The following is a 15,000-nucleotide window of genomic DNA, read 5'->3' on the forward strand; positions in this document are numbered from 1 at the left end:
ACGTCGAAGAGACAGCTTCTCCCACTTGAGAGTATCGAGAAGGAGGTTGGAGCTCGTAACAAAGGGTAATTTAGTAATTATCATAGCTGGCCATTGTGGCTAAATCGATCATTTCTTCCGCACAAGTACGGGGAGTGTCGCAGGATCTTAGACTGTTGGTTCCCACGTGAATAATTATCTCGTCTGGGTTTCTACGAAGCAGTGATTTAATATGATCTTTCATATCCAACGTTGTACAGCCTGGGAAGGATGATACTTTTACTCGCGAGTTTCTAGTCATGGACTCGTGCTTAAATTGTCCAGATAAGTGCGACGATCACTTCTCTCTTTCGTGTAACGATTTTTTTGTTTGTAACTTTCCAAAATAAGGGGTGATCCACAGGGGTAGTCCATGGACCAGGTCCACGAAGGGGTGCATGGACCGGGTGCACAGGGGTGGTCCATGGACCTAGGGTCCATGTTTGTAGACGTCTGTTATACTAACACAATTATTCATCTCAGATGTACACTCACTTTGCCTTGGCAAATAAGTGTTAAATATAATTGAAGTTACAGAGTATTGCATGTTTTTTTTCCTGACATCTACAGAACTTATGTATTTATTCATCAAAAGAAAAACATAATTTACGTAAGACTGTTATAGAAAACTCATAATGAAAACAAAAATAAACAACCAGGAAGTCAAACTATTTCACAAATGAGAGCAAATAATTATTTTTCTCTTAGTAAACTTATCTGCAAGATTCCTGTAGCTTGCACTGTCAATTTCTAGAAGAAAGTTTGGTAAATTACACATCATTCCAATGTCATCAAACTGCATCGAACAATGGTTGACCCTTGACCCCACGTCAAATTCCCCACCCTGGGGATATGTCGTACAAACAAAATCCCCACCCTGGGAACATACATACATACATACATACATACTTTATTTGGTGTCTTATACATTGTACATTGACAACCCTCCAAATAAATTTACAATTTGACAATTTTCTAATCTTAAGGGTTAACTACGTTTGTTGTCTAATTTCATAGCAGTCATGTATATGCTTTGCGATTATTTTCTGTAACTCAACATTATTACTAGGGGGGTTTAATATTAGCAAAAATATATTTTCTGTCGACATTTTGACAATTGGGATTTTGAATTCTATATATAAGCACTCAAACATAGATTTCCCCCTCCTGGGGCTTATCATTAGGGAGTTTAAGCAACCATGACGGGTACGGCAACGACAACGCAAAAAATCAGTAATATTATTGGTTAAAAGAACCAAAATGATCGTGCTGCACGTGTGGCACGCATTTTTGAACATTTCCCTGCCGTACTCGTCGAAACTACTACGTGAAATAACCAATTTTGAGGTTTTGACGACAACGTGGACAAACTACAGTTAATCTTTGAATCTCACTCTTTACTTCAAATCCGTCCTTACCAATCCAGTTATAGGTCACTTCGCTCATATTGAAGAATACAAACAAGATGGAATAATCATGAAGTACTTAGAATAGCTCAAACTTATATTTTGAAGTGACGTTTTCGTCGCCGTAGCCGTCGTGGTTTCTTAAACTCCCTATTTATAGGTGCATTACGGCAGGAGTTCACCAGGCTGATCAGCACCTTTCATATGGGTATCGAGAGGAAACCCCCCTGCCCTACCCATTATTATTATTTTTTAACATCAACCAAGAGGCAATTACATTAAGATGCCTTCCTTGATCTGCCACTACTTTATTGACTCATTCTCAACTGTTTTAGGCTAACTTTAAGGTATGTTGTGTTTGTGGACTTAAGGCGACTTAAGGCGACTTAAGGCCCCAGAGTAGGCCTTCCTTCTTCTTCATGTTACATCAAATATTTTCACAGGCTCCAAAGTCGTAAAATTTAAGCTTATGATGCACGTTAGTTTGTGGTCCATGCGAGGCAAGCAGCGAACAAAAACTTCAAATAAATACAAAATAATGACCTCTTAGCTTTATTATATTATTTCCTGCTTCATTACAGAGGGTTTATGATTGATGATCAGGGTAATACCAAGCTTGCTTCTTCAAAAGAAACTAGAGAATGCAGGCGTGAAAGTAAAATTGAACTTGAATAAATAAAGGCTTGAGCTTCTCATTATCCTTTACTGTGCTAAAGAGTAGGTTCTGTCAGTATTTACCACTTATCTAACACAGCCTGTATCGCAGAATTCAACTAACCCCGATTATAACCAGGGGCTTGCCTCGTCTGCTGCGCATTCTAACCTAATGTACTCATACTGTACTTGTACTCATATCAATACTCCATCCAACCACTAGATATACTTGGCAAATGGCCCTCTCGTTCTATCGTAAATCTTCCCTTTTAATGAAACCTCTGCCAGCCATCATATGAAAACGCACGTTCCATAAACTCTTAACTGGGACATCTTTGACATTCACAGGTGCTTCCCATAAAGGACGCAAAGTTTCACCTGTATAGATGGACAATACTACCTGGGTCGGTTGTATGCTCTTTTGAAAACGTTCATTGGTGCTATGATTTCAGTATTTCCTCCCGTGTCATTTCACCGTTTGTACAAACCGTAAGGACCGTTAACGTCTCGCCTCCTCACCTCAAGGAGAACACTAATAAGATGCATTTGTCAGTCCGTAAACTACTTATTTACGGCCTTTTCAAACCAAAAATACCGCCAACCCGTTTATACAGTCCATCATCGATCAAAACGTAAGATTTTTATGATACGCTCTGTCCGTACGGATCCTTTGACGGACTGTATCAGTTTGTGTATAGGGAAGATATCTGTTTACAAACATTGCTTTTGTTATTCAAATTTGCCAAACACAGGAACAAAAGACCCTTTGTTTCGACAGCCAACGAGGCTCTTGCTGGCACATTAGTGACAATAGGCAACGTCAACGATATCTTCCCTATATTGGACATGAGTGCCTCTCATAACCATGAATATGCGCACTCTAGGCACATCGAAATAAGGGTGTGTACGAAAACCTCGGACATATTTTGCATTCTGAGTAATGACCTACCCACTGGACACTGTTATCCAGCCTCTGAACAATCCGGGCCTGGTACTCAGTTCTTGGTTTTGGAAGGGATCAGGCGGCTAAGCTTGCAGAGCTATGCATAAAAACTAAACGAAGCATTCAAATCAAAACAACAATTTAAGAACCCCAACTGGCTTCAGGCATTTTTGTACATAGCTTAGACGAGTTGAATTTGCAAGAACGATGACAAAACTAGTTGTTGATATGGGAGAGCAAGAGAAAATGAAGCCGGCTTGTAAAGAAGAAAAACTTCATGAAAGATATTTTTAGATTTAATATAGGGAATCTTTGCTGACGTGATTGGTTACATTTTGTTTCGGTAACATACGAGTTTGCTCACAGAAGGCGTCATGCTATTTACAAGTTGACTTCAAAAGGGTCTGAAAGAAAGCAGCTTTTCAAATACTATTAACATGCTGTTCAAGATCCATAACATCGTTGAAGGTTACACCAATGTTTCTAGCTGACAACGTTGAAGTTATTCTAACACCAGCGATTGTAATGCTATCTTTCGGCGGACGGGGGCGATGTTTGGCATATATTACTAAGAACTCAGTCTTATCACGAGTGAGTTTTAGTTTATTACATGTCATCCATGCATAGATTTCTTTTGCACAAGCCTCCATCTTTGACAGAGCATCGGATACTTCATCAGGACTTGATTTGAACGGCACATAGATTTGGCAATCATCTGCATAGAGGTGGAAGAGGAGCTCTTGCTTTCGAATGATGTCGCCAAGTGCAGCAGTGTAAAAAGAGTGTACTAAATCGGCCCTAGCACGCATTCCTATGGCACTCTCCATTGCAGCTCCATAGAGGATTGACTTATTGCCTTCTACTTGAGTGAAATGTCTGCGATCGTTGAGATAAGAGGCAAACCAACGGAGGGCGAAACATTGATTTACACGCATTTTCCCGCGCTTTGTTTGCAAAATTTGGTTCATACAAAATCGTAGAGACAGGGCGTTTCCCCTGATCCTATACCTAGTGCGCAGTTGAGCTAATGTAGCAAGATATGTTGTGGTCCACCGTGTCAAAAGCGGCTACTTTCCGCTTGAGTCACACGAAATCTTTTTTTGTGACATTCTAATGCACTTTATCACGAACTAACACCCATTTTAAAACCTGAAAATTTGTTTTGGCTGAAAACACAGGGTGGTTACCATTAAGCCAAACCGACAGTCCAGAAACCGGTTGGACGAAACTAAATGAAGGTCCTCTCTTCCTTATTCTCCCACTCGGTGGTTTCCGTAAACCTTCATGGAGGACGCAATAGTTCCAATGCTTTGCGAAGATTCTAAGGAGTAAGGAAGACATTGTTTGAGAATCATCAGTTAGGACCAAGGGGCTAGGACTGCTTGTGACCGTTCAAAAGAGTCTCTAAGATTTTGTATGAACCAAATTTTGCAAACAAAGCGCGGGAAAATGCGTGTAAATCAATGTTTCGTATAAAGCAAATATTTCCACATGAAGGGAAAAAAGTTGAACGTGTTTGTTCAATTCGTGGTTTTCACGTCGCGCAAAGAAAAATTAAAATTGCTTACCATTCAATAAATTAAGTCAAAGTTTTAGAGTTGTGCGGTATTCCAAACTCGAGTTAATCGGCAAAGGGTACCAATCAAAATTATAGTGTTTAGTATGGATCACTATAGAGACTTCATGCAGGGGGACATCAACATGGCGGCCGGAAACCAGTGGAGACATCTGGAGTTTACTTTGGCTCGATCAAAACATTTTTCCTCTCTGCTAAAAACATTCACATAGACATTTCTCTTAACATATTGGTTATCCAGAACTCGAGATCGCAAGGCAAATCGCTATTTTCGTGTTCGTGACATGTTTCTCAGAAGCAATTGAAATTTAAACTGCTCTATTTTCAAAACAAAGCATGCTACCGAGCTGAAACCAAGCCACCAAATATATCTTTAAAATGTCTTTTACGCGATGAAGTAAAAAACTCAAAATTTTAGTTTTTTTCTGATGTCACTTGAAAACCTCTTTATACAGGCACGAACCAAAATTTGCCGAACACGAGTGCATAGGGCCTGATTCAGACGCCGTACTTTTCATGAGCCGAACTCAATTCGAGTGTCGACCGACATATGCCTGTTGATGATTCAGACGTTGAACTTAATTGGCCGGTCCACAGCCGTTCCTAATCCATTTCCAAGAAAACCAATTCATTTTGTTAGCGGTTGTTAAGTAGAAGACCGTAGAAGGCAAAACATGGTTTGATTAAGTTCGGCACATAATATAGATAGTATTTCGACGTCTCAATCAAAGCTGATCCGCGGCCGTACTAACGCAGAACTTCCCGGCTGGGCCAGGCGAAAAAACCGGCTAAGTCGTTCCAAATTAAATTTGCCGTTCTTAATTGATTCAGACGACAAACTTTTCCTGTACTTAATTCAATTTATTAAGGACGGTGCCTACTAATTCAAAGGTATTTTTGCTCGATTTACTGAATATGCGGGAAAAGCAGGTCTTAACAAGTGATATTGAAATCCAGAAAGAAAATTGGGGGTAACCACGCATTTTTCGAAGATAATTAATCAACAATATTTGTAAAAAGCTTTAAAATACAAAGCAATGTGTGGCGTTCTTTTCCAAATTGAGCTTAATTATCTGTGAAAAATGCATGGTTATCCCCAATTTTCTTTTTGGATACCAAGAGAACTGGCTAAGTTCTGTTTTCTCCGCATAATTTTGAACCGCGCAAAGGTATCCCCGTATTAATAAGCACCGCCGATAGGAAATCCGAGTATCTCTAGATGCGCAGAACGTATGCGCAATAACAATAGTAGGCCCCGTCCTTTAGTTGGGCTAATGAAAGGTTTGGCGTCTGAATCGACCGTAAGTAACTCCGAAACCCGCAAACTAGGCATTCGTAATTAGATCCCAAACCATCTGCCATATTGTAGGCAATGACTAAGCGAGTCGAGCCATAGAAAAAACAGAATCAGAAAATGAAAAGGAAAATTTTTGTCCGACCTGTTGGACCGGTCAAAGTGGACCACTTCCATAAGTGGTTCACACTTTTCTGGTCGGTCCGAACCGAAACGGGCCTTTCGATTTGACCTCAGACCAAAATTTCCGGAAATTTTTGCTTAACAGAAAGCACCCTTTATGTCAGCAACAGAGTGTTGGAAAGAAAAAAACTAATCAGGCGTAGAACACAAAACCGCAGACAGCGATAATCAACGGATTCTTGAAAGATGTCAATGTTTCCCGTTGAGTCTTGGGTACAGGTAAGTCTCGTGTGCAGACTGATAGCAAATCATAACGCAGACCAATTTATGGAGTCGACGCTAAGCAGGTCACGAATGCTTTCACTTTAGCCTTAGATTGGCAACAAATGTGTCACGATCTCTTTCGCCTTAGCCGCGGATTGGATACAAATGTGTCACGACTGCTGTCGCTTCAACCTCTGATTGGCTACAACTGTGTCGCGAGAGCTTTGAGCCAACCAACAGAAAAAGCAATGAAAAGCACAACATTTTTTAAACTACTCTTAACAATCAATCGCCCACTTTGTACGACGTCAACGAGACGGAATAATCACGAAAAATTATAGGAATGTAAATAGTTATATTTGGAGGTGAAGTTTTCGTCGACGTCGTCGTCGTAGAAAAGGGAGCTTACGAATCGACGACGCTCGCACGACGGCACTGCTGGGGCACATCATAAGCCCGCGACCCCATCCCGTAGAAATTTAAATTTATGATATTCGTAGTAAAGACGTTGACGTTTTAGCGCGTACGGTAAATTTTATCTCCATTTCTGAAGTTTGTCATGTTTTCACAAGGCAAGTTGTTCAAAACACTTCAGAAAAACGGAAACTTGTATTGCATACGCTTATTGAGCAAACGAGTATTTGTAATTTGATACGATGTCCACAAGTCAAAAAGCCCAGAGTTTCGGCCTTACAGGAACTATGAGAGATCCGATTTACATAAGAAAACAAATTTCGAATGCAAGGCTCAGTTTCGTTTCAACAGGGAGGACATTTGAACTGCCTGACAAGACAACCACCTACAATGGTTTAGTTTTAGTTCCGATTCCAGCATTATGCATGGATCTCATGCGCTATACCTATCCTTGCCGATATGAAGATTTGACTTCTATTTTTAGTTGGACTATTCGCCATGGCGCAGCAGAAGGTCGTCGCACCTGGAGCATCGACAGAAACTTCGACAACTAACCTTTCGTCCTGCTATTTTAAAGACGCCGGCAAGTCACTCTCACCAACGTCCTCGAGTTTGGCGAGACCCCAGAAGTGCCCAGACAGGCATGCGCAGTAGGCATGACACGCAACCTAACGGCGCCATCTGGGAAACGTTGTGGATTTGTAAGGTAAATAATATCCTTTCTCAGGAGCCTCGAGCCTGAGGCAGAAATTTATTTTTAGGATACTTCGCTCACATTGTACTACGTCAAGGAGATAGAATACAGTAAAATCGCGCATACATGAACCTACTATTGTCCAGTTCAAGGTGAATAGGTTCTTACATATTTGATGCATAAGACAAAATAAGCCTGTTTATGTGCTTAAAATAGGTTCTTCTTTTTAAAGGAGTCTGAGTGGTGCAGGTCGTGAAATTTGCATATTCATACCTGTACTTCTTATTTCTTATTCTGTACGCTCACAAGAATATTCTCTTATGAGAAGGAGGTGGGCTGCACGGTAAGAAGAAGAAGAAGAAGAAGAAGAAGTGTAAACCACTGCCAAGCCTTCAGTCTTCTTTCTCATTCAATTCCATAACTATTACATGCCTACCAAATGAGAGGTCCGGTAATCTGGAATTTTAGGCCTTCGGGGGTATATGATAGCGTTCATTTAAATTGTAATTAAGTAGTGTCTAAATTAGAATTCCCTAGGACCATGAGGGTCGCACCACTGCCTCGGTCGGGGGTACACGCTCCCCACTTTTTTCCAACTGCTAGTGTTTTAGTGGTTTTCGTGTCCGGCTGTGGTGCATTGCTCTTCTCTTTATTTTAGAATTAATGTACATATTAATATTTTTGTACCTATTCCAATGCTTAATAAACTGCACGGTGGCTTGGCTGTTCAACGCGCCCTTATATGTGCTTGAATGTCCGGTTGAGTAGTGGAGGCAACATATTACTTTATTCTCGGCTGACTGATTAGAAAACCTTAGCCTTATGTTAATAAGGCAGAAATACATTACATATTAATGGAAAACAGAAATGCGTCCATTGCCTAAGTCGGCTACTATGAGACTGCCACCACTGTTTATAGCAACATAAATAGGAAAGCCATTTTCGAAATACTGTCCATCAATTTTACTCAAAAACTGGCCATCCAGGGTAAAGAGTTGCAGCCTATGGTTACGTGCATCACACACAATCAGTCGGTTGTATTTGTCAATAACGAGTCCATCAGGACCATCAAACTGGCCATCATTGCACCCCTCGCAGCCAATGTCATGTAAATACACTCCTGTTTTGTCAAATACCTTGACACAATTAGCATGGTAATAAGAAACAAAGAATTTGTCCTGGTGATAAATAGCGCAGGATGGGTATTTACCACAGTCTGGGGCACTGAAGGATTGGAGCAAGTCATTCCCATCAGGGGAGAGGACCTTGATTTTGTTGTCCCCATAGTCAGGTATGATTATACGACCATCACTTGCAATGAAAAGGTGGTATGGTTTATCAAGATGTTTATCATTGATGTGTGTGATGAAGTGACCCTCCTCACTGAATAGACGAAGCTTACTGTCGCTTTCCCGAAATAAAGTCAACAGATCACCAGAGTCTGTAAATGCCACGGACAAAGGTCTACAGTCAAGACTTATCTCCCTTTGAAAGTTTCCTTCAGAGCTAACCAGTTGAATTTTTTTATCCCAGTAGTCTACAACAGCAATCGTTCCCGTTTTGCCACTCACATCAATATCGTCAATGACCTCAAATTCTCCTCGTCCCTTTCCTTTTGAACCAAACTGAAAGGCAAATTGATATTGATTCACAATCCAAGGACTATCAGTCAGCGGCTGTCCATTCACAAGGATTTCCACTCTGTGTTGTCCGGCTCCTTGTGGTGTGTATTTCACCGTGTATTTCCCATCTTTGGTGTCCTTAATGTCTGCTCTCAGGTTATCACCTTTTGGAGTCAATATGTCGACTTTGATTTTATCATCTTGTTGATAACATTGCAATCCATCTGAATCTTTTGTAACAATTACGAAATATGTCTCCTTTCTTTCCTGTACTTCCTTGTTGTCTTGACCTTCAGCTAAGCACTTTGAGGGATCAGTCTTGGTGACAACAACTCGATCCGTGAGATCCAATTTCTTTTCCACCAAGTAATGCAAATGTGGCGACCTGTAAAGATTGAGTTTTCGATCATTTAACAGATCCTTGCAGCGTCCGAGGATGGCGTGATTTGTTTGTAGAATTTCGGCGCTGATGTTTCTTTCTAAGATACTCTGGCCGAGTTCGACGCAGCTTTTCAGTTGAGTGGCAACCAGCTCGAAGTTTTCCAGTCGCATTGCGTGATGTTTTTGTTCCGCTTCATAAATTTGGCGAAACTTGTCCTTCATTTTCTTCTCGTGCTCTCGCAAATCAAAAATAAAGTTTTTTACAGTGTCTGTCATTTTCTTTTCTTCGTTCATAATTTCCGTTTTGTTTTTGTTTTTTAGGTCAGTTTGTTTCTTAATTTCATTCTCATACCTGATAATCTCCGCTTTCACTTTGGCCACAGCGTCGGCTATTTGCATCTTTTGTTCTTGTGCAGCTTTGAGAGTGTCTGTCATAGTGTGTCGATTATGCCTCACTACAGTGCATTTGTGGCAAATCAGAACTTTACAGTCTTCGCAATAAAATTCTAGGGGTTGATCTTCATGATATTGCTGTGAACACATCACGGGTCTGTGGATCAAATCTTGCACATCTTGCGCTTGCAGTTTGTCGATCAAAACACTGCGATGACCCCTTGAAGCCTTCAAGCGTTGGTGAGCTTCAAAACAAGCTGCACACAGAAAATTCTGGCACACGAAACAGTAACACGTTGCCGTGTTGTTCTCGTCACAACTGTTGCATCTCTGAGACTGAATGCTGCCATCTTCTAGAGGGAGAACATCCACCAATCGGTTGAGATGAAACGAGGACGGCAAATAGTCGAAGGTGTCTGTTTCGGGAATTTGGAATGAACTGTGGCAAACCGGGCATTTGATTGTTGTTTCTAGCTGTCTCCTTGCGAAGTTTGCATGTTTGTCAAGACACTCCAGACAGAATGAGTGAAGACATGGCAATGTCTTGGGATTTTTGACTGTTTCTATGCACAATGGGCATTCTGCTTCCTTTTTAAGTTTCTTTAAAGGCGGTTGAGCATCCATGATGAAGCCAAGCAGCGTAAAATAAGGGCGCGTGATATAATGACGTCAATGAATTAATTATTTTAAACAAGAGATTCGATATTTTAGTGGTGTACTCTATTTTGGCTGGCGAAACCAGCCGGCTCTTCAGGTACAATGAGAGTTTACTTTGGATTGCTTCTATGTACATATATATAGTAAATGGATGTTGACGTAATATTACTGGAAAAAGTGTGATAAAACATGGCGGGTATAACGATACTAAGAGTAACGGAAAAATAACGGAAATGACTCTAAACAATAAACTAAAATCTAATATGTTTCTTCGCGGATATTAAGACCGTTGGGATCAATTGTCCTGCCTTTTGAAATTAAAAGAGCTTCCCTGGCTTTACGGATCGAGTTTCTGTTAGAAAATATATTTTCGATGGGAATTAATTGCATGTCCTTAGAGATGTTGTGGGGAGAGGAAGAGGAAATGTTCTGCGACTGTAGTAGGTTTGGATTTGGTGTCAGTTAACGTTATCTTAAGTGTGGCGATATTCATTAAAACGGTCTTTTAAACGTCGTTTAGTTTCTCCTATGTACTGCAGATGGAATCTGTTACATGTGTAGATGAGGTTTTTAGTTTCGCAAGTTATGTGGGAATTAATGGAGCGTGTTTCGCCAGTAGAGAAGAATGTGTAGTTGGTTAGTCCATGGAAAAGGACAGGTAGCACAGTTTTTGCCACAGCGAAAAGAACCGGAAGGAAGTGCGGAATTAGAGTGAGTTACATTAGGGGACAGTTTAGCTGTTACCAGCAGGTCTCGAAGGTTAGGGGAGCGCCTGAAAGCCGCAACAGGTAGATGTAGGAAAGCATTTTTGCAGCGGTCAGAGGAAAGAAGTAGATTGTAGTGTTTGTTTTAATTATGTTGAAGATGGAAGGAAGTGATGGATTATAGGTCGTTATGAAAGGTATGCGTTCGGGTTTGTTGGGTATGCATGCGTGTTATGTCTGCGGCGCGTTGTATTTGTTTAGTAAGAAAGTCGCGTTTGTATGTCGTTATTTAGAGTCACTCCGTTATTTTCCCGTTACTCTTAGTATTTGAATTCAAATTCGTTGTAAATGCCATGTTTTATCACATTTTGTCCAGTATTACGTCAACATCCATTCACTATATATATGTACATCGAAGTAAATCCAATGTAAACTCTCATTGTACCTGAAGAAGGCTGGTTTGGCCAGCCGTAATATAGTACACCACTAAAATATCAAATCTACGTTGTATCGGCTCTTGCTTAAAATATTTAGTTTCTCAACTTGTAATTAATTACGCCGATCAGATCAAGCCACTGATCCAACGTACACCGACAGAAAAATTGTCCACGGTTGTTTGCTTCAAGACTCTGTCACTGAAGTGCAGGTGTATCAATCTGGAGTCATCCATAAAATCGCGAATGAGCGGCTTCCATGCCCCATCTTCATAGGTTCAAGTCACGTTCAAGCTTGTAGCACATATATTTTTTAGATATGTCCAGAAATGGAGGCAATCGCAAGAATAACCAAGGTTGTTTTCGTTATTCTTGTTCTGTTCTGCTTTTTTGTTATTTTGTTCTTATCATTCAATATGATTTTTTATTATATGGCTCTGTCTCACGAGGACTGGGAACTACAAAATTCACGAATTTGATTGGCTAAAATCGATATTGACCGCGGTCTAGATTTTCCCATCTAGACCGGCATCTAGACCGGTAATGTTTCGCGGTGAAAAGATGCAAACTAAAATGCAAAAATATTGAGTATTTTCTTTTACCAATATTTATTTGTGGAAGTGCCAAACAGCATGATGACAAAAGAGAGGATGGCGAGCAAACTTTGACAGAATTAAGTTCAGCTCATCCCCACTCATCGCCGTTCGCAAGCAAAATGTCAGTTAGTACAAACCAGTTACATTAAAAGAGTTAAATTGTTCTTGTTCGCCATATAATAAGCATCTTATTAACCGAGCTTAGTCGGTCTGTATGGGAGAATCTTGACCTCGGTCGTGTGTACAGACCTCACTGCGTTCGGTCTGTACTCACGACCTCGGTCAAGATTCTCCCATACAGACCTGCTGCTCGGTTAATAAGAGCTAATTATTTTTGCGATTGCCTGCATTTCTGGACGTAAGTGATATTTTTTCGATACTCTGCAATTCACCAAATTTGTGGTTTTGAGGACAACGGGAGGATACAAATTAAATGTGAATATTTTAGTGTCCATTCCTAACCGCTCGACTGACCAATATATTTTTAGGACACTTCGCTCCACATTGTACGACCTCAGCGAGATGGAATAATTTTGCAAAAAAGTTACGATAGTGCAACGTTTTATTTGGAGGTGACGTTTTCGACCACCTCGTAGATGTTAAAGTCATTTTAACAAAGCCTCTGGCCTAAAGGCACACAACTTAGAAATATTCGTTCAACGGCGTTCTCCGAGTCGGAGTTATTTTCCGATTGAGTTTTTAGCAAAACTACACACTTTTCTTCGTTACACAATTATTTTTGAATCTTTGCAATTAAGAATGGCCGGTCCAACTATAACTTGACCTGAAAAGATAATTTTTGTTTGATGCCAGTGACTCGGGAATACTCGGAAAAATCCGAGTGCTCCTTTGCTGGAGTCGAACCTACGTACGACCTTCCGATTACGAGTTCGGATACTCTACCACCGAGCTATAGGGGATGATCGGAAAAATCCGAGTGCTCCTTTGCTGGAGTCGAACCTACGTACGACCTTCCGATTACGAGTTCGGATACTCTACCACCGAGCTATAGGGGATGATCGGAAAAATCCGAGTGCTCCTTTGCTGGAGTCGAGGTTACTAATGCCCCGCGCGGATGTATGGGTTAATGCGGGAATGCTGGGAGGAAGATCCCTCGGATAGAGCCCCGTTCTCCGAGATATGCTCACGGCGGAGAGAATGGGCCGGAGATTCAATAGCTGAGAGCCATAAGTGGAAAAAAAAAATGCTCAATTCACACGTGGGAAGAAAGATAACAGTTCAGCGAAAATTGACGTGTCCAATGAAGCCATCATCTCTGTCCATGGTGTGCATTTATCGCCTATATGCAGTTTTCCCATGGTTACATTTTAGCTCCACAACACTGGTAAACGTAAATTACTTTCTATTTAACAATATCCTTTTTTCCCAGAGAAAATGGGACAATGTTGAGGATGAAAGGATACGCTAATCCCACGGAAGGCATTTTTTTTTTCAAACAAGACGATTCGTGAGCGTAGACTGGGTTGCCTGCAATACATGTTACACAAAAACAGAGGGCATTGAGTTGGGTGGTATTGAACGCACTGAACTGGATTTTCCAGGAGTAATGCCGAAAATTAAAAAAAAAAGCCTAGGAATCCAGAAGGTACTCCTGGTAACTTCCACAATGGAAGATGCAGGCTGGGGGATCGAGCTGGAATGCGGCATATATCTCATCATCCCCAGAGCTGCTCAGTCCGGAAACGAAACAGTACTTATTTTTAGTGTCCTCTAAAACGAAGAGTATCTATTTTGACTTTAGGGTGAACTATTTACACAATGAGGATGGGTGGCCAATCAAAACGGAGTTTGTAATTGAAAATCTAAACATCTATGAGATGCAAAAACAAACTTGCGAACGCGTGAACCTGAATAATCGCAAATCATATTGCTGACAAACACAAAAGCGAAAGGATTCGTTAATAAATATGAAGTTTTGAACTATCTGAATGATTTTGGGTTAGATTAGAGCGATAAGATAGTCTGACACCGTTCGACGCAGCTTTTCAGTTGGGTAATGTAAACAATCTTCTCACTGGTAAGTAGTAACAATAAATTGTGTTAACCAGAACCCAGTTAAAGAAATATTGTTGGCTTCCCAAATAAACTTCATTTTACACTAGAATGACCAAACAAATATTTTCTGACGTGCAAAACTATGGCTACCTATTAATCATTTGCAAGAAAGAACGCTTGAAATACAAAATGCTTAAAACTTCTTGTCATCGACAACTCGCATATCAAATATTAACACACAGATGCAAATTAAGTAAGCTCGAAAATGATCAATCCTCAAAAACAGAAAAATCTCACGAAAACCTTTTCCAGCCGAACAATTTCTTGAAAAAAACGAGACGAAAGAAAAAAAAACTTCCCATTTCATTGCGTGAGTTAACAAGCAACACACGCCGTGTCAAAAACCACACGACGCAATAAATAAATTTCCTGAAATTTCCCACGAGTGTTCGGCATTAAACCCTTGACTGAGAACCATTTCTTTCATACCCTGCGAGCAGTTGGTTTCTCCTTAACGCTTCCCGAGAGAGAAACCACCGCGCTGGACGGGCAGCTCACTCAAAGAAAGTAACAGTTGCTCGCAGTGGTTTTTCTCTCCAAAAGCGTACGAGAAACCACTTGCCCGCAGGGTATTTCTTTCAATAATGAAGCAAGAAATGGACAACAAGCTTTCTTTCAAATAATTCTTGACTAACAAGAATTAGCCAAATTTTAAATTTTTTTTTTTAAATTACCTGAAGACTGTGCAGAATTGAGAACAAATAAATAAAATTATAAATATGGCTAGAAAATTGTAAACAAACATCCACTC

The 15,000-nt window shown here is 40.5% G+C and overlaps 1 protein-coding gene across 1 annotated transcript; it reads right to left on the reverse strand.

Annotated features, from left to right (window-relative positions):
- Positions 1-7,774: 7,774 nt before the first annotated feature.
- Positions 7,775-10,429, reverse strand: LOC138023566 (E3 ubiquitin-protein ligase TRIM71-like). The gene has a single exon (XM_068870571.1). The coding sequence runs from the start codon at positions 10,404-10,406 to the stop codon at positions 8,238-8,240; it is 2,169 nt and encodes a 722-aa protein (XP_068726672.1). The 5' UTR covers positions 10,407-10,429; the 3' UTR covers positions 7,775-8,237.
- Between the last annotated feature and the right edge of the window lie 4,571 nt (positions 10,430-15,000).

This window comes from Montipora capricornis, chromosome 11, assembly GCF_036669925.1.
Source record: "Montipora capricornis isolate CH-2021 chromosome 11, ASM3666992v2, whole genome shotgun sequence".
NCBI classification, from domain to species: Eukaryota; Metazoa; Cnidaria; class Anthozoa; order Scleractinia; family Acroporidae; genus Montipora; species Montipora capricornis.